The following is a 21,358-nucleotide window of genomic DNA, read 5'->3' on the forward strand; positions in this document are numbered from 1 at the left end:
CGAAGCTGACATCGAACCGGAGTCCGAAGCTGACCGGGACCTTGTCCCCTACATCGAACCTGAGTCCGAAGCTGACATCGAACCGGAGTCCGAAGCTGACCGGGACCTTGTCCCCTACATCGAACCTGAGTCCGAAGCTGACATCGAACCGGAGTCCGAAGCTGACCGGGACCTTGTCCCCTACATCGGACCTGAGTCCGAAGCTGACATCGGACCGAAGTCCGAAGCTAACTGATCATAACATGACGTATCACTTAGCATGAACACACATAATCCTGTCTGAGCCACGAAGGCTTCAAACATGCTAACTACTGCGTCGGATAAAAATCTGGATACTACTGCTAGCTAAACGGGCCGGCATTGTGGCCTTAGACCCGTTCCTACTGAAAAGGAACTCACCTCGTGAATTAGCTGCTGAGTGAATAGCTCTGAGGGCTAACTGCTGCCGCTCCGGTATCTCCCCGGCTACAAGTCCATAAACACACTCAATCAAATGCTAAACACTGCACTGGGTAAAATGACTCTTTTACCCTTGGTCAAAGTCAACTCTCTTTGGGCTAACTCGCCGAGTTGGGCCACCCAACTCGCCGAGTCCTACTCTCACTTCTCAGTTCTACACGCTGCTACTCGTCGAGTGTGGCATCGACTCGACGAGTACCCTCTTGATCCAAGAACTCAGACAATCTTCATCCGACTCGCCGAGCCGTATGAACAAACTCGACGAGTTGTTCATGATCCTAAGAAGATTGCCTTGGACTCGCCGAGTTGTATGAACAACTCGCCGAGTCCCTCCATCACTGAGTCTACCCTCAACTCGCTGAGTCCACTCTCTAACTCACTGGATTCACTCGACACTGATCAAAATGAAGGACTCGGGAACTCGCGACCCAACTCGCCGAGTCGTTCTTCCCGACTCGCCGAGTTGCCGCCATGCAACTGATTTTTACTCGATTTTGTTTGAATCCAACACATACAATTGATAGATCTGAGTCCAATAAGCTGATTTACCACGTAAAGTTTCCAACTTTACGTGCACAACCTCATGAATAAGGGAAATAAGGCTAAAAGATGCATAAAATGGGTAGATCTATGATTAATATGCAAAGTAACTCCAAAAAGACAGTAGATCTGGGCTCTACAACACCCCATCATTCAGATCTAAAGATATCTCGACTTATTAAGGCATACATGCAAACATAAGGCTTGGAACAAGCATCAACTAGCTCTTAGGAGAGCCCTAATGGAAGTTTAAAGCATATAACAAGAGGGGAACTCCGAAAATACCTCAAATAACTCAGATTTGCCCTTGGATCTTTGCACTACAACTCTTCTCCTTGCTTCTTTCTTCTTCTCCTTCTTCACACCTTCACAAAATGGCACCAAAAACACTTATAAGCTCTCAAGGGAGGATTAGGGTTTTCTCACTGTGTTCTCAGGTTGAGGGAGGCGAGAATGGGGCTATAAGGTGGTTTAAATAGTGGGCAACCCGGGGATTTAGGGTTTCTCCCAGACGGGCAGACTCGCCGAGTCCAGAATATGGACTCGCCGAGTCGTCACCAACACGTGCTCGAAATCCCGTCCCTACTCGGCGAGTCAGGCCATGAACTCGCCGAGTCCCTTTACAAAACTTCAAAATAAATACCAAGGAATCATCATACCGGGAACGGGTCGTTACAAAGCACCTCTTTTTTACTATCCAAACACCCCCTTATTAGCCTTTGTAAAGTGTTAATGTATTCTCTTAATACAATGTATGTAAAACCATATAATACTAGTATAACTTCGAAAAAATAACAAAATTTGTTTACATCGTAAACCAATTTATATAGATATGCATATACATAAGTTTCTATACATGTTACACCTCGTCCATATAAAAGAAGGTGATATTCAAGCTTAAACCTAACAATAAATCAGCTAAGTCAAGCAATCATTTCATGTCTATCAAACACATGTGGTAACGATTCAATTTATTTTATTATTTTTTCCTTAATGAGAGTGTGGTTGCGGTTCCGAGTGTAGTTCTCTCCTCGGCTAGAAAGTGTATTCTCTCTCTCTCTCTCTCTCTCTCTCTCTCTCTCTCTCTCTCTCTCTCTCTCTCTCTCTCTCTCTCTCTCTCTCTCTCTCTCTCTCATAGTTTTAAAATGGATGCCACACCACAATCTTATATGACAATCTTATATGGAGTTTGATGTGAAGATGAGGTTGAGAGTTTTGCCATGGTAGAACCATGGCATGGCATAGTCTTATCTCCTATAAGATGTCAAAAGCGTCTTGTTGGCGTAGCTAGTTTATGTCCAATGTATATAGAATCAATAATTTGGAAATCGGCGAATGTCGCATGATGCATACGTCCAATTGTACCAAATTCACGAATAATCTCAATTAATTTATATGAAAATGAAGCGAATTGAATTATAATTTACCGACAATACTAACATTTAGCAAAAATAAATAAATAGACACGTCAAACATGGAAAATCGTTTATTCGTCACTTCAAACATACTTAATTGTGTACCACATTATAAATTGTTTTATTTATGAAGTTTGACATCGTTATTATAATGAAAAGTAATAATCATACTAATATATAAATTATTCATAAATTTTATATCAATTAAACAAAACTTATAACGTGTTAACTAGATCCAACCTAGTATTTAAGCCAGCATAAAATTTAATTATTTTAACTAAAACTCAATTTGATATTTTATTTGGCCCATCTAACCTTGTACAATTTGCAAGCTATAGTTCATTAGTACCTAAATTATTCGACCTGCTTTGGTTTTCTAGTGAATACAAACCACCGAACAATGAAACTGGATTTTATATTTAATATGCAAAATATATATCATTCATACTTAATTATATTCTGAAAGAAGAGGCCACGTTATGTCGTTATCCCATTCACGTATCACTAACTTATTTTATTTGCATATGTCTTAGGAAACATCCTCATGTTCTTTAAATATTTTCTCTATTTTTGTTTTTGTTTTATGCATATAACCTTGACCAGTAGCAATGTATTTCAATCATGCTTTTTAAGACATTCTTCAGCTTTTGTAAAATAAATAAGAATCCAATGTTTGACCATCTTTCATAATATATATATATATATATATATATATATATATATATATATATATATATATATATATATATATATATATATATATATATATAGGGCCGGTCCAGACGGTGGGAACCCAGGCGGCCGCTTAGGCCCAGGTCTTCATGGGGCCCACAATTTCTTGGCTATATATATATATATATATATATATATATATATATATATATATATATATATATATATATATATATATATATAGGGAAGAGTTATATGGAAAATGAATGATTAGGGCAACACATATTTGAACCAATGAAAACATGACAACACATCACTTCAACAATAACTTCCACAATACATTACTTGTGAAGAAAGAAATGGACACGTGTCATTTGATTATTGGTTCTGGTAGATGTTGCCCTAGTTATTTGTTTTCCATAGAACTCATTCATATATATATATATATATATATATATATATATATATATATATATATATATATATATATATATAGGGTCGGTCCAGACGGTGGGAACCCAGGCGGCCGCTTAGGCCCAGGTCTTCATGGGGCCCACAATTTCTTAGCTATATATATATATATATATATATATATATATATATATATATATATATATGTAGTTAGGTTATTTTGTTTTTACTAACTATTGTATGCCAGAATGCATAGATCGGGACCAATGGATGAAATTAACCAATAGACATGATTTGAGGGTGTATGATATTACAATGAGATAACATGTACTATATAATCACACAAATTCTAGCAAAAGGGTATTTTGGACAATTAACTACATTTATAATAGGAAAATTTCGGATTTTTAGGGATAATTAATTCTCCTAATTTTAAAAATCTGAATTTTGTTAATTAATTCAATTTTAATTCTAACGTAATTTGTATACATAACCGATTTTATTCTGTCAGAATATTTTTTTGTTAGAATAATGTTCTTTCACAATTTTATTCTATTAGAATATTATTGAAGAATAATAGTATTATTGAATCCAATGTTGAAAAATAACAACATTCTAATATATTCTTATACATCCGAACTTAAATATAAAATTCATACATATTCTTACAGATTAAAAGTCTTATACATTTTAATATAATTATACATATTCTAAAAGAATATCAACAAAAATGAATAAAATTCTTAAAAAATTAACAACATTCTAAAATTACGAGTGTGATCAAACTTTATTCATTCTTCAAGTTATTCTTATTAGGTCTTCAACGTATTCTTCCAGCCATTCCTACCACAAATAAAACAAAAACTAATAATGGTTAAAAACATGTTACTTGCAATTAACTATCACTTTATATATTCTGGTACAATACATATAATATGATAGGATACATAGAATACATTCTGGCAAAGAAACATAAATTTTATTCTGCAAAATAATAGGCAATCCAAGAGAAATATCTATTACAAAAAGAGAAAAAAAGAAAGAAAGATTAAAGGGTAAACAAAGATTCTAAAAGAATCATTAAATATAATTTGTGGTTACCATTTAATTCTGATAGAATATATATGCAATTACCATTTATAGCATCATACAATTACCCATTACTATTGTGTAACCAAAATATATTATAAAATTTTTAACAAAAATTCTTAAAGAATCATTAAACCTAAAGTGTAATTATCATTTTAAATTCTAACTGAGTTTACTCTAACATAATATACTATACAAAGCATAATGTATTCTTACAGAATCTACTATATTGTGTATTTTATTTTCCTAAAAAAATTAGTATTCTGTTAGAATACATTGTATAATAGTTTCTTTTCATTTGTATAAGTAATGAAACCATGAAAACTTATCATCTATAATCAAGTTGCAACATAAACTAATAAAATAAATAAAATTACCTAGATGAGTATATTTGTATGTGAAGGTCCAGGAGCAAATCGAGTATTTCTCACAAGTTGGGATGAAATATCAATGTTTTTATCATCATCTTTTCTATTTTAGTTATATAAACATTATCACCAACCTGGAAGGTGTTAGAAACACATCAAAAATATTCTAAGCATGAAAAGATCTTCAAGCATAAGGTAGTCATGGCATCATTTAGAAACCTTTTGAATTTGCTATTTTATATTACATTTATGTATTACCACTAAAGATGCATCACGTAATAAAAAATGAATAAGGAACGTATTTCCTAAGTGAACACATACAAGCATGTATATACACATCATATATTGTCAAGTGAAATACAAGTAGCAGAATACATTCTACTAGAATAAACCTAGCATGTAATAAGAAAAAGTACAACCAAACACACTAACACACTAAACACACTAACACACTAATCAAATTCACCTAAAATCAATCATATACAAAATCAATCATGAGAAAATGCACATCCAAACCCATCAATCAAACAAATTGTATATACTATATCAAGTTCTCTTTTAGACATTTTCACAAACACCTTACATGCAATAAGATAAAGTACAGCCAAACACACTAACATACTAATCGAATTCATTAGATAAGTTAACTTAGAGAAGACAAAGAGAAATGTTGACGACATAATATAAATTAACATAGATATACACTAGATTACCTGTTGGAGACGGCATAATATAAGTTTCCCTCTTTCAAACATAACTCGGCCTTATCTGTTAACTACTTAACAATCCTTCGCTCTTCCATTAGGGCACCCGAATCAGCAATCGTCATGATCAGTACAAAACCTAAAAACGATAGAAGAAAAAATCAAATCGGACACCGAGTATTGCTAAAACAGGGGTAAGACTGAATCAAATCTTTGCAAATATTGAAAAGGGGAAAAGGGTTTATGTACTTTGAAATGTAAATAATGTGTCAGACATGGGCAGATCGTGAAGAAGAGAGGTTCAACAAATGTAATCGAAAGAGCTTAAGGAGATTTGCGGAACCCTAGATTGCAGGGGGAGATTCGATCTGGAAGAGGCATTTGTGGAAGAGAGAAGAAGAAGAAAAATGGTATTACCGTCCTTTGAAGGTGTCCTCTTCAATTTTGTTTTTAATCGATCTACAGGGATGGTGGGAAGCTGTGAAATCGATTTAGGGCTAATGTTCTATATTTATCTTTGCTTGTTGCGTGATATAAGGAATTGTTGTTGATCTACCATAATTAACTATGCAAAGATTACTATAATACCCTTAAATTATTTATTTAATGACTTATTTTTTCCTAATTTCCTATTGGTGCATTCACGCACACAATAGTTGCTAAAAACATTTGAACCTATATATAAATGTATATATATATATATATATATATATATATATATGGCTATATATATATATATATATATATATATATATATATATATATATATATATAGCCAAGAAATTGTGGGCCCCATGAAGACCTGGGCCTAGGCGGCCGCCTGGGTTCCCACCGTCTGGACCGGCCCTATATATGTAATATGGACCGATCATTTTGAGAATTAGGATAAGGGTAAATTTGTAATCTTAACTATTAATTAATTTTGGTAACTAAATAATTAATTCATTAATCTCTTTTATTTAGGCAAGTTTGTTTAATTATTTAAAACCCACACATCGATCAAGCCCCAAAAGACGTCGACATTCTTCTTCCTGTTCCCTCTCCATTTTCAGTCGCCTTCCTCCTTCCCCCCACTGTCTGGTGTGCTCGATTAATGCTATTGTTGTTGTCGGAACCCCTCGCCGCCACCGACCCACAGTGTCCGCTACCAACACCACCAAGGAGGAGCAAGAAATCAGTCGTCCATGTATTGACGGCAAGAATAAGGGATTTTTTTGACAAATGCTTTTACATCTATGAAGGTACATAGTTTAATAAAATCGGTCTTCAAGTAATCAAACTCAAAAGTCAACATTGTGTGTAAGCTTCTTAAATCATTCTTTACTTCGAGTTTAAAAAAATCAAACCTTGTATGTTCTTTTCTTTCCACTGCTGATTCTTCCGCCAAATACCAACAACACCCACATCCGATACCACCCTCCACCAATGCCGCTTACATCCAGCACCCCCTCGGTAAGTTTGATCTCATAAAATCGATTTTGTATACTCCAAATTTCTGCAATCTATTATTTTCACACATAGGTAAAGGAAAAAAATCCATTTTTTGGGTTTTGTATTGCTCGGTTTGATAAGAAAAAAAACAATTATGTGTTGTTATTGCTACAATTTAAAAAGAGAAAAAAAAAACATTTGCGCGTGTCTTTTGGTTTGGTGTTTGATCTAATACTTGATATGTAATCTACATTGTCATTATGTCCTCCACCTGTTTGATAATTTGCCTCAAAGAGAGATGTGAATTGTCATTTTTGTTATACTATTAATTCTTTATTTCTAGTTTTTTAGTTGATTGAACGTTTCTTCTTATACTAATTTGTGCTAGGTTCATATGTACATCAAAAATGAAGATCCCCAAACTCATCAAGACTATCTCGACCATTCAAATTATGGTTTGTTTCCATCTTTTATATTTCTTTTACTTTCTTACATGTTACATTCCCTTTTTTTGGTTTGTTTAACATTTTAAATTTTCAGTTTGCATTGATATATAATATTGGCGATTGGTCATTCTGCCAGAATTAAATCTAGTTCTGTCGAAATGGAATCAGGAATTTTAGTTTTGTTGGAATAAAATCATGATATTTCATCACTAATTTGTGCATTATCTACAATTGTTGGTTATGGATTTTGGTGAAATTCATAGGTCTTCAAATTTGTAAAAAAGCCTTTAGTTTTTTATTTTTCATTTGCTAATGTATTATTGGGTTCTAAACTACAATTGGATTTGGTTTCACAAATGCTTGAAGAACGCACCGCAAAATTGAAAGTGATTCTCAACAACAATATTCTTTTAGAATGTACTAGTGTCTTTTGTTAGATTTTGATGATTTTTTTTTCAATTGAGTACATTACTGAAATTGTCCCTATGGTTTGTTCAAAATTTCACGTTTGGTCCCTAACTTTTCTTTTGCACTCGGATCGTCCTTGTGGTTTGATTTTTTTGCGTTTTTCGTCCCTTAAATACATAAAATTAGGGACCAAATGTGCAATTTTGACCAAACCATAGGGACAAAAAACGCAACGAAATCAAACCATAGGGACGATCCAAGTGCAAAAAAAAAGTTAGGGACCAAACGCGAAATTTTGACCAAACCATAGGGATGATTTCAGTAATTTACTCTTTTCAATTTTTAACCGTTCTTAGTTTCAACTTTTAACCGTTGTTAGATTTTGTCAGAATATTTATTCTTTTATGGTTCAAGAATGTATTAAGATACTCATAAACATATTCTGTTAGAATGACCCAAAATAAAAGAATTATTATCTATTAAGATCATATTTTTAAAATAAGAGAATTAATACCCCTAAAACTCCGAAATTTCTTTTTTAAATGTAGTTTAATTGACTAAAATACTCTTATACTAAAATTTATGTGATTATATAGTACATGATATCTCATAGTAATATCATAGACTCTCAACTCATGACCATTCATTTTATTCATCTATTGCTATATATATATATATATATATATATATATATATATATATATATATATATATATATATATATATATATATATATATATATATATATATATATATATATATATATATATATATATATAGGGAGAGGATCAAATGAGAACACCTAAAAGGTTGAGAACGCAAGAACAGTTGTAGACCAATCATTTTTAGAGGGCATAAATAGAATTTTACCATCTAATTAAATTATGATTTCCTAAATTTTAGTGATTATGATGACAATTACCCAAAATATCTCATTTTTTAGATCCTATTCTTTTAATGAACCAATAATTAATAAAATCATGATTTAATTTTTATCTAAAAAAACGTTTTTTTTTTCATTTTATTTTTCATTTTTATGTTTCGTTTTTAGCAAATCAAATATAATGAATAATTTATCGGTTTACCTCATTTATTTTTTTTAAAAAAATATCTTCATAAATAATGATTTATACATTTCATTTTAAAATGAATAAAACTGTAAATTATAAATGAATTAACTCAGATGTATTTATGAATACACTTGTAAAATCATAAATGAATAAAACCCGAAAAAAAAGATTATAAAATCAGCTAAAATGATACTCATATATAAATAAATAAAACACATTTCTATTCAAATAAGAATATAATTATAATAGTAAATGAATAAGTTACAATATATATATTTTTTTATACGGAACCTAATACTACAATTACAATTATAAATGAATAAAACATCTTTGCGCTCCTTTCGAAATCTATTGGTGTCAATATTTCATTTGGTAAATCTCCTACCTCCCACTATATGCATGTTTATTCATTGGATCTGCAAAAATGTTAAAGAAACAATTATGTATAATTAAATAGTCATTCACACATGAATACAGTGATATTCACAAATGAATACAGTCTATTCATAAATAAATACAAGATAAAAATAGTGTAAAAATTATCATTTCTTATTCTTCGTTCCCTGCCAAGAATAACCACCAGGATGGGGTTGTGTTTCCGGTGAAATCAAAAGGTGCAACCGCCTCTTGGCTCTTTCCCCTCACCTGCATTGTCGTGGCTGCTTTCCTTGCTCCTCTCGAACCAGCCTCATGGAGTATTCATTGATGATTAACTGCGAATGAGACATTTGACATTGTATTCACACCAATTGCAACTAAATATGTAAACAAGCAGCCAAAAAAGAAACAATAAAAATAACAGTATATGATTTACTTGGTACTTAATTACCATATCAACAACAGTTTGGCTAGATAAGAACTCAAATACGTCGTCACTTGCAAGAACAAAGAATGGATGATTATGAGTGAGTTGAGTTACAGAACCTATTCAAACATGCTTTATCTGGCCCTAATATGAACTCGAGAAGTTGCCTCAAATTCACAAACCTAGACTCCAGTTTGCAGAAGCTCGTTCTTACAAAGTAAAAGTCTAACAAAGCGTACAAAGAAAATGTCCTAAGTTTACAACTCAGAAGAACTTGTTTATTCAATCTAATAACTGGATATACTTGCGAAGCACATGGAGCATAAAAATTATCACTCATAAACAACCAAGATGTAAAGATACTAACTCATTGCAAAGCACACGAACACGGATTACAAAATGCCTACGGAATCTCGAATGCAAACTACAGATAAGTAAGCACACAAACGCGTTCAAAAGTGAACAGTTATAGGAGAGGCAGATTTGGGTGAAACTGATTAATTTTACCCATTAAAGCTTCAGAGCCAAGACCAACACCAGATCCGATGAAACGGCAGAGGTTACAGACCCACAGCATCGAAGAAGCCGGCGGAATCTTCCAGCATAACAAGCGGATTGTAAGAAGAATTTGAACAACTGAAACTAAAAACCTTAACAACGAAATTAAAGAGATGGAAAATAAGTATATGTTGAAGTTGATAGTACCTGATTCGATGATGTGAGTGTGCGACAACAGGGGGAAGAAGGAATTGTGCTACGATCAGAATGAAGCTAGATACGGAAGGAAGCTACAACTTGCGTGAGTGTATATGCGATAATAGGGGAAACACCAACTGGAATCAGTGATTGGATGCAAAGATCGGAAGCCTCGAGGAAGGGAAGTATCGATCGTGACTTAAGAAGGTATGGAGGAAAGCGATTTTTGGCAGAATCGAAGATGGAGAGGGTGGGGGTGTGCGGCTGATTTTTTCAAAATAATTAGATTAGGGTTTTCTTAGTTAAGTAGAGAGAGAGAGAGAGAGAGAGAGAGAGAGAGATTATAGGAATTTTTATTTAAATAAATTATATGGATTTCCTATTGTACCCTTCTTGCCATTTCAAAGTTACATATTTAGCACATCAGTTTTATAAATGTTCATAAAAGGTCCAGTTAATAATAGCCATAGATCTAATTATTTACAAGGTTGTGATCTGTTCTCGCGTTCTCAACCTTTTTGGTGTTCTCATTTGATCCTACTCCTATATATATATATATATATATATATATATATATATATATATATATATATATATATATATATATATATATATATATATATATATATTAGCTAAATAATTTTTGGTACCTAAAGTTGGTTCAAACTCAAATTAGTCCAAAAGATAACAATTTGGCTTGCTTGTTATTGTTAATTGAACACATCTATAGTGAAGAATAAATGATAACTTTTTTTAAAACCTTATTATATATGTATTTGATGGGCCCTTCTTTTTTCTTTTCGTCTCAGCCCCGTATATGTTTGGAGCGACCCTATATATATATATATATATATATATATATATATATATATATATATATATATATATATATATATATATAGTTAAAGATCAAATACGAACCATAAAAGGTTAAGAACTTTAAGAAATACTCTTTTTACCTTATAAATAATAACATACTTATAATTTCTCAAATATATGTTTATAAAGCCTAAAAGGATATTTTTGTCGAACTATTTTTATAACTTAACTCATCACACATATATTTGATCAATATTCTCTCACAAGACAACTTTTCTTTCATTCTCTCATCTCTCTCTCTCTCTCTCTCTCTCTCTCTCTCTCTCTCTCTCTCTCCCCCCCCCCCCTACCTCCTACCGTCATCGGCCACCACCACCACTGTCGAAACCGTTGTCATTGCCGACAAACAATGATCTTCAGATCTAAAGCTGTCGCTTTCAGATCTGGAACCTTTGCTTTCGCATCTAGAGCCTCCGCCTTCAGATCTGTCATCACCACCGAGTGTCGCCTCTTTCCACCGTTATCTATCTCACCAACACCCACCGTCGCTTTCCATCAACCACTTTTCTTCGTCGGAACACCTAGAAAACACTACACTCTATTTCGAAGTCTGAATATGCTTCTTCTCCGGATCTTGGATGTTTCAGATCTAATGAAGCACGAGAAAAACTCTCTAATCTACTACACCAAAATAACAGATCTGACAAAGCATGAAGCTCTTTCGCCTCCAGATGTCCGACCACCTCCAAATCTACTTCTTTCTTCAAACGACCATTAGAGACCGCCTCTATCTTCATTTACACCCGATCTGGTCAGATTTGATGTAGATATGAGAATTTAGTGTTATTTTACAAAGGTTTTTCTATCTATTTCATAATTTCCTTGTTAGATCTACATCAGATCTGTTCTCCCACCGTTTGTGTCATCATTGGAGTATCACAAACTAGAAATTGCAGTCATCATCTTAACCTACAGGTGTTAATTTTGAACTCGTTTTGTTCCAAAACTCTTGAACTTGTTTTTTTTTCTCTGATATGTTTCATCATCGACGAAATTTTTGTCGGATTTGTACCAAATTTTTTATGCGTCGCCTCCTTCTCCTCATCTCTGTCTCTTATCTCGGGTCAAAACACCACCAAATCAACATTATATCTAATTTGTATGTGCATTTTCAAGTTAGATATAGTGTGTGTGTGTGTGTGTATGGGGTTCACATTGATGGTATTCACAAAATGAAGTTCTGAAGAAGAAAAAAAATGCACACAAGGTGTTTGATAAAATGGCTTAATGAAATTTGGTAAGTTATTAAGTTGTGGATTTTGTCGTGAATGCATATTTTTTGTGTATTAAAATGTAAATTTATTGTATTAAGTTTTAAATTTTTTATATTAAGTCGTGATATTTGTGCTTAAAACTGTGAATTGAATGATTAAGCTGTGAATTTTCCGTTTAAATTGTAAATTGACTATATTAAGCTGTGAAATTTGTAAATTAAACTATGGATTAATTATATTAACATGTGAATTTTGTGTATTAAACTGTGAATTAACTGTATTAAAAGTTTTAACTTAATAATATGACTGTGAATGAATACTTTTTTGTATTAAAACTGTGAATTTTCTGTATTAAGTTGTTTATTTTTGTGTTTTAAACTGTAAATTGATTGCATTAAGCTGTGAATTTCCTGTATTAAGTTGTTATTTTTGTGTTTAAAACTATGAATTGACTGCATTAAGTTGTGAGCTTTCTGTTTAAACTGTAAATTGATTATATTAACTTGTGAATTTTTTATATTAAATTGTGAATTGATTGTATTAATATGTGAATTGACTCGTATTAAGTTGTGGTTTTTTATAAAAATTTTGTTTGCTTCTGAAATATAAGATTGAAGAAACGTTATACACATATATGATTTTATCTAATTTTGAATAAAATATGTAAAACTTAAATTGTGAATATTTGTGAAAATAAACTTTAAAATAAGCACTAGCATATAAAACTGGAGCCATATATATAAGTTTTAAGTTGAGAATATGGTTGTGAATGTATAATTTTTATGCATCAAATTATGAATTTATTATATTAAGCTGTGAATTTGATGTACTGAACTGCTATTAAGATGTGAATTTTTAGTTAATTTTATGTTAAAATATGAATGATTTATGTATGAATGTTTGTATTAGTTTTTATGTGAATATATATATATATATATATATATATATATATATTGTTGTTTAAATATGTAAGAATGTATAGTAAAACCTCTATAAATTAATAATGTTGAGACTGAGATATTTTATTAATTTAGCAAGACATTATTATATTGATAAATTAATAAATTATTAATTTAAAGAGTTGGCTTATATTTGTGAGCAACTCACAAATTAATGCATCGACCTTCAAAATTTCCATGTCCATTCACTTTACCTATTTAAATAAAACATAAACAATGACCTTCAAAATTCTCATGTACATTCACACATTAATGAACTTGTCAAGTTCAATGTACATAGATCTATATTGATCACTATAAAATGTCTAATGATAAATTTTAAAATCACATCTAATATGGCTTCTAAACTAAAAGGTGTTAAAAATCAACGATGACCAATCAACAACAAAAACTATTATGCGGGTATGAGAGAGATCACCAAGGATGCACTCAACAAGATTTGGTGAAGTGGATTGGCAAAACTTTTGATTTGAAAGTTAGTCTAGGAACAATATCAAACACTCTTAAGAGATCATCGGAGTTCCTATCGGCTAACGTTGACAAAGATGGATCTTCCAAGTGTCACAAAGCAGCCAATTATCCGGACATGGAGAAAGTTGTTTATGAATGGTTTCTACAACATCAAGAGTGTGTGAATATAACAGGGGTGTTAATCATAAAGAAGATGGTTGAGACGTTTGTGAGATTGAGAACTTGATTACGGGAATGCATTATCGGCACAAAATGGATGTGAATGAGTTTTTGGATTATCCATGTGAAAATAATGAATGTTACGAGGTTCAAAGCATTGAAGAAATTATCACGGATATTGTTCAAAATTCAGTTGATGATGATTCAGTACCTTTGGAAACGGTCACTCGGAAAGAAGCATTGCGAACGGCAACAACTCTTCACAACTTTTTGCTGCAATACGAGAATATAGCGTCTCAACTCTTAAGTGCAATTAGAAGATTTGAAGATGAACTCAATATAGATTTGAAGTTCACAAAAAAAAACAAGTGACTATAGATTCATTTTTTACTAGATAATTCTAGAATTGTGGAATATTTTAGTAATTACTAATATATAGTTTCGCTGGGACCAATATGTTTACATTGGGATTTCAAAAAAATATTATTATTTTATTATTTTATCGATTAGGTTCCAATTTTGTACCGGTCCCAAGTTGGGACCAGACAAATTATTAATTTTATCAAGGTTATTAATTTATCGAGTATTAAATTATAGAGGTTCTACCGTATTGGTTTTTATAATTATTTTGCATTAAACTCTAAATAAATAATTTAAATGGTTTATTAAATTGTGAATATAGTGTTTAAGTTATTAATCAATGATTTTATATACATATCTGATTTGGAAGGAAGGATGATGAAGTCGATGACACAAGTAGTTGGTGGTGGGGTGCGGTAGTTACGGTTTTGGTGGTGGTGGTAGACTTCGGGTTTAACTTCTTTAAATATGTGAATTAGTGTATAATGAATTGTATTACGTTATGTTGTGAATTTTATGTATTAAACTAAAAATGGATTGTATTAAGTTGTATATTTTATATAAATTTTGTGCTAAAATATCAATAAATGTATGCAAGAAAATATTAAATTGTGTATTAATGAATTAATATATTTATTAAACTATGAATATGATATTTTAAACTGTGAATATATTGTATACATGATATTTTTTTGAAGAAACCTACAATTTAAAAAAAAATGAATCTATCAAGTCATAAATCTATTTTTTTTATTAAAATTTTATATATGTGGCTGCAAAAATAAAATTGTACAAAAAGTATTACCAGAGAAATGAGAACTATATTATTTGTTCTATTAGACTGTGAATACAACCATTAAATATCATTGAATTTAGTATTAGTCCGACAATGGTCCGACTGTGATCCGGCGATTCCAACAACAAGTGACAACTAGTTGTAACCTAGGGAATACAAAAGTTTGGTTAATATAATATTAATGTTTTATTTGTCCAAATTCCAAAATGCCCTGAATGAAAACATTTAAAAAAATGGTTCTTAGGGTTCTTAACATTTTTGGGTTATATATATATATATATATATATATATATATATATATATATATATATATATATAAGATTAAATAATATTAGAAACTCTAGAAACCACTTATTTTTATCTATTTTTTGTTGTTTCTAATATTTTGATTTTTTTTTAGTTTTCATAAATGACAAAAAGCAATGAGGACATAAAGGTTTTTATGAGAAAGCATATTCCATAGGTTTACATCTGTTGCCATTTCCTCGTTATTCTCTAAGAACAAAACAAATATCCCCTCACCTCCTTCAACCATCTCTCTGATGAACACCACCACAAACACCACTATTGATGGCGGCCTCACCACCAATAACACCACCGATGGCGACCCCTCCATGTAGCAGCCTCCGACCACCAGCGATAACACTTACATCCTTCAATGGAATTTCAGATCTGGAACTGCTGATTCCTCATCTTTGTTTTTGTTGTGGTAAACCGCCACCATTATCGTCGTGTCCTCCTTCCACAATATATCTGCTTCGGCACATCACCACCTTTTCTTCATATATGTATCGACGAACCACCAAAACTGTTAGATTTTCACTCACATATGGTATATCTCGAATGCATTAGATCTAGACCTTTTTTCACTCAGGTCTAGAATCTTCGAAGACTTTCCAACACCACCATCACGAACCTCCAACACTTCAGTTCTATTCCACAACTATATCTGAACATTCACCTCCAATCGTTGCCTCTAGAACCCTATATCATTGTCGTCGCACGTCATCCAAAACCACAAGATCTTCCGTACAGTCTTCCAGATCTGCAAGCTCATGTCTAAATCTAGGATTTTTGGCACCACCAATGTACAGACCTATGAGCTCCGGTCCGGATCTATGATTTCCGCCACCATTGACATCCATATCTACGAGCTCCGACGAGATTTGGTTTTGTGTTCCTCAAGTTGCAAATCTAGTTTTGTGTTATTTATCTCATATCTCTAAAAGTTGTTTTTTGTTTTTCCTCTAAAGATATGGATATGTTCTTACCGTCAAACCTCTATGAAGAACCAAACAACGTCGCCTGAATTTAGAGATGATGTAACTCTTATAACTAGTAAGATATGATGTTTTATGGTGATTATGGATATGATGTATGTGTTGTACACAAAGTGTTTGATGAAATGCCACAACGAAATTTGGTAAGCCATTAAGTTGTGAATATATGTTTTATGTATTAATTTGTGAATATGTAAGTTATTAAGGTGTGAATGTGTATTTTTTTTTTATGCATTGAGTTGTGATTTTGTGTCTGAAATATTGAATTAAGATGTGAATTAGTGTTTGGAATGTTGTATTAAAATGTGAATTACGTTTTTTTTTTATCTAAATCTGATTTTTAAAGGAAGGACGTTGGTGGTGCTGGAACCAATGGTTGGTGGTGGCGATGGCTGATGGATACGTATGGTAGTTAATGGTATTGATGATGGTTGTGGCGGTAAAGTAAGGATATGTTCTAATCGAGGAAGATTCCATAGCAAATGAGCTATTCACGATGGAGAACAAAGAGAAGCCAAAATTCGAAAGTGCACGAGGAGGTGGGAGAGGATTTCCATCTAACCTAAGAGATTAAGTTCAAAGAAGTCGATTCAATCCTTAATTATTAACCCATCTTTTAATTAAGGTTATGATCCATATTTTCGATTCGCAATATGAAGAGGGATGTCGTAATCATATCACAAATCTATTTTAGGTAGGTAAAACACTTTACCAATTTCAATCATCATGAAATTCTTAGATCTTTTGAGATTCATTGAACTATCAATGACGTGTTAATCTCAGATCATGCTCTTACATTTGTGACCGGGATACCGAGGATCACAAACAAGATGTGAATAACCATATAAACACGTGTGACACCCTTGTTCTCATTTATGATATCACATTGGTGTGTTGGTTACCCACACACGCTCCATCAACAATCATAAACTTGATTTGTCTCATCATTACCAATTTATAGTCCCAATTAAGTGTGCTGTTTACCCACACATGATCCACTAACGACCCATATATAAATGATGTGAGTTTTCAGCTAACGACAATCCATAACACACAGAAGCGATGAGTGAAATGGACACTCATTCAACAAACATTTTATAGGTCGTTTTCTTGTACCTCTCTTATAGTAAATGAGGCTTACTCTTGTTTCGATTAACGACTCTTTATTATTTTGCATATATATATATATATATATATATATATATATATATATATATATATATATATATATATATATATATATATATATATATATATTGTTATAATAAATATGTAAGGGTGTATTTTAAACTTTTTAAGAATACAAGATTTAAATCTTATTGACTTAATTAACTTTTAATTAATTAATATTTAAACAATTTAAGATTTAATAGTTATCTTTACTTAAACTTTTAATTACTTAAGATTAAATCTTAAAAGAATTAAAAAAAATAACTTAATTAAACTTTTAATTAAATAATATTAATTCTTTTCTTCTTTCTTAATTTTCAAATGCATGTAAGATTAATTACCTAGTTTGAATGTTCCAATTTTAAGAAATTAAAATAACCATTAAGATCTAATATTGAGAGCCTTAAGTCCTAGCTTAGCAAGATAAGGATGCCCATATGAGTTAGAATGACTTGCTTACATAGAGATGTTGAAATTTATTGACAACAACTTCAATTATCATATTTGGTAAATAAGCCAACATCTATCGAGTGAATGGCGTCACTATTGTCAATTAAATCGATAACTTGTATTTCAGTCCACAATGTTAGAAAGATACACATATATTACTATTCACTGATAACAACTTTCTCCCCACTAAAACTGTGACATCCCCATTTTTATGGCCAGAAAAGACCGATTTTGTTTATGCTTTATAAAAAAAATCAGAGTACCTCCTTTAATAAAAATGTTGCGCAATTTGTTCCCAGTAAAACATGATAAATACGTTATCAAAGCATTTCTAAAGAAATGTATTTTTATTCATTTTAAAACATTTAGGATGTCATTGTCAATACAGAAACATAAGCATAAACCGAAGGACAGAACCATTTTGGCATATAGCACTTCTAAAATCCAACAACCCTATGCGGCCCTTTAAACCAGATTCTCCGTACCGCGAGTAGTTAAAAAAATATTATAATGACACTTATATAAGTCATAATAATAGCTCAAATATTTATTATAAGTTCATAATAACAAAATTAATTTTAAATATAAACTATATTTAAAATAAGGTAAGCATAACTTACTTACAAGGGGATTTTAGCTAGGAGTTGGACTCTGCAGGGGCAGAACTTCGTCGCTGAATCTTTCTAAGAAAGATTCGTGCAGCGCTTCAGCGCTCACCTTACTATACTAAAACTACAGAAAGAGAAGTCGAATCACGACGGACCGAAATGCTCGGGGGATAAGAAGAGAAAGACTCTTGAATCAAGAGAATGGTGCAAGAAATATGAGAGCCCAAACCTCTTATTTGTAGTAATTGAATTTACAAAAACTACCCTCCATAATTACTTAATAACCTTATAGTTATATAAACGACTAAACACTCATTCATAATATTATTTTAAATAGATTTAACGATATTTGTACTAAACTAATGTCGAAAGTACTCAACATTAGTCTTATAATAACCACATCGTCGATACCTTTCTAATGATATATACATTTGTATGTATATGTGTACGTATATATGATTTATACTTTATTTTAATACGTAAATATGTTATTATAATAAGTAACTCGTTCATACGAACTCCATTTTTGACGTTCTTTATATCCACATGTTGGTATTTATGAGTACTACAACTTTCATTTAGACGCCGTCAGCTAATTCTCATTCTATCTCAGGGTTACAAAACTGTATCTAATTTATCGCGCTCGAAGAGTAGGAACCAAGCTTCGTCCATATCTTTCGCATACGAGCTCCGTATTTTTACTGTCTTTTTATCGTTTAACTCCTATTAACGATATCTTCATTTCTCATTTAGATTATTTTGGATGAAAATCGACCGATCTAAAATTCGAATTTCCGGACTGTGCACTGTTATGCTAAATCTTAGAAAAATCATAATTTCCTCATACGAAGTCAGATTTGGGCGTTCTTTTTATGGACGCTCTCAGTTTAACATATTATACGAATTTTTTTAGATTACTAAGGCTAAAAAGTCCTCTATCGTAAGCTCACTATTTACGTCTCCCAGTGTCGTGCCGATTTTGCCGAAAAACTTCGACGGTTCATAACTTCTTCGTTATAACTCGGATTTCGGCATTCTTTATATGTACGGAACCCTTGTAACATATACTACAACTTGGTTAAGATTAATCCTTCTAAATAATCTTCCATAAAAAACTTATTTTTGATGCTTATTGTCTCTAAATTGAGTAGCCCGGATCTGCGGGCGTTACAAAAACAACTTAAAATAATTTTTTATACCAAAATGAAAATATATGCCAAAACTTGTAACCTGTAGCGTCATTAGTTATTTTAATGCATCATTAACCAACACAGTGTGTGTATGTTTTCATTGTAGGTAATGAATAAGACACCAGATGGAAGTGCTAAACACTTAGAAGTTATAGTTGAGAAACCATCAAAACATGCTCATTTTCATAATGGGTATTTTGTAAATGGTTATAAGTTTCACACTTAACAATATGGTGGGGTCGTGTGACTAATAACTTTGGAGTATGTGTAAGAGGGGAGACGTATAATGCCGAACAAGAGTCAGGCTACTACGACATATTACAAGAGATCTTAGAGATTGAGTATTATAGTAGCGGGCCCTCGATTGTTGTAGTACTTAATTGTATTTAGTTTGATAACAAATACCGTATAATAGTTAACAAAAACAAGTTGATTGATGTCAAACCCAACTCTCGAATTCAAACTAAAGACCGCATTTTGTTTGGCATCAAAAACAGAACAAGTTTTTTATACACCATACCCTTCAGTGACAAAGGAGACGAAAGATAAGTGGGCGGTTATTAAGACAAAACCAAGAGGGGAATTTGAAGTCACAGAAGCTGAAATGGAAGCAAATGAAATCTTTCAGGTTGAAGAAGAGTTTAATTCACCTGTTACTGTAACTCGTGCGGAACGACTATTCCTAGTCTCAACTATCAATACATATGAGCAAATATTTGATGATGAGAATGAGGGATCTAGGAGGAATACGAAGAAGAGGAAGGTTTTGAAGACGAAGAATATGGAAGAAGAATTTGAATACGAAGATGATGGGGACGAATATTAGGAGCATTATCTTTTGTTTATGTTAGGATCATTGTATTTGTTGATGTTAGGAGCATTGTCTTTTTTTAAACCTTATAATGAAACATTTCTTTTGTAATGATTTTGGTATGGACATCTCGTTGTTGTTTTAAACATTTGTTTTTTCATGACTTATCAATATTATATTATATACCTGACCATTCTTGTTCTATTAAATGCAACATGTCAGGTAATGGATGGAAGGATAAAGGCCGCAAGAATAATCCTTCTTCTGGCAGTACGGGGCATATGGGGGGGGCATCCCTTAATTTTACTGACGAGCCACGTCATACGATGTCGCTCACACCGATTAACATGCCTATGATGAGAGGACTTGCAGGCTCCAACAGTCAAGGTGCCATTACTCAGCAAATCGGCATGGCTAATCCTCTAGCAGACTTGGTCGACGTTATTCGCCAGACTCAACAGATAGGCTATGTGTCCCAGCCCCAACTCCAACAGATG

At 32.1% G+C, this 21,358-nt stretch overlaps 1 protein-coding gene across 1 annotated transcript; it reads left to right on the forward strand.

The window, feature by feature from the left end:
* Positions 1–13,936: 13,936 nt before the first annotated feature.
* LOC145063709 (ARS-binding protein 1-like) lies at positions 13,937–14,263 on the forward strand. The gene has a single exon (XM_079011300.1). The coding sequence runs from the start codon at positions 13,937–13,939 to the stop codon at positions 14,261–14,263; it is 327 nt and encodes a 108-aa protein (XP_078867426.1).
* Positions 14,264–21,358: the final 7,095 nt, after the last annotated feature.

The sequence above is a fragment of the Lactuca serriola genome, chromosome 7 (genome assembly GCF_051521515.1).
Source record: "Lactuca serriola cultivar US96UC23 chromosome 7, Lser_US96UC23_V15, whole genome shotgun sequence".
Lineage (NCBI taxonomy): Eukaryota > Viridiplantae > Streptophyta > Magnoliopsida > Asterales > Asteraceae > Lactuca > Lactuca serriola.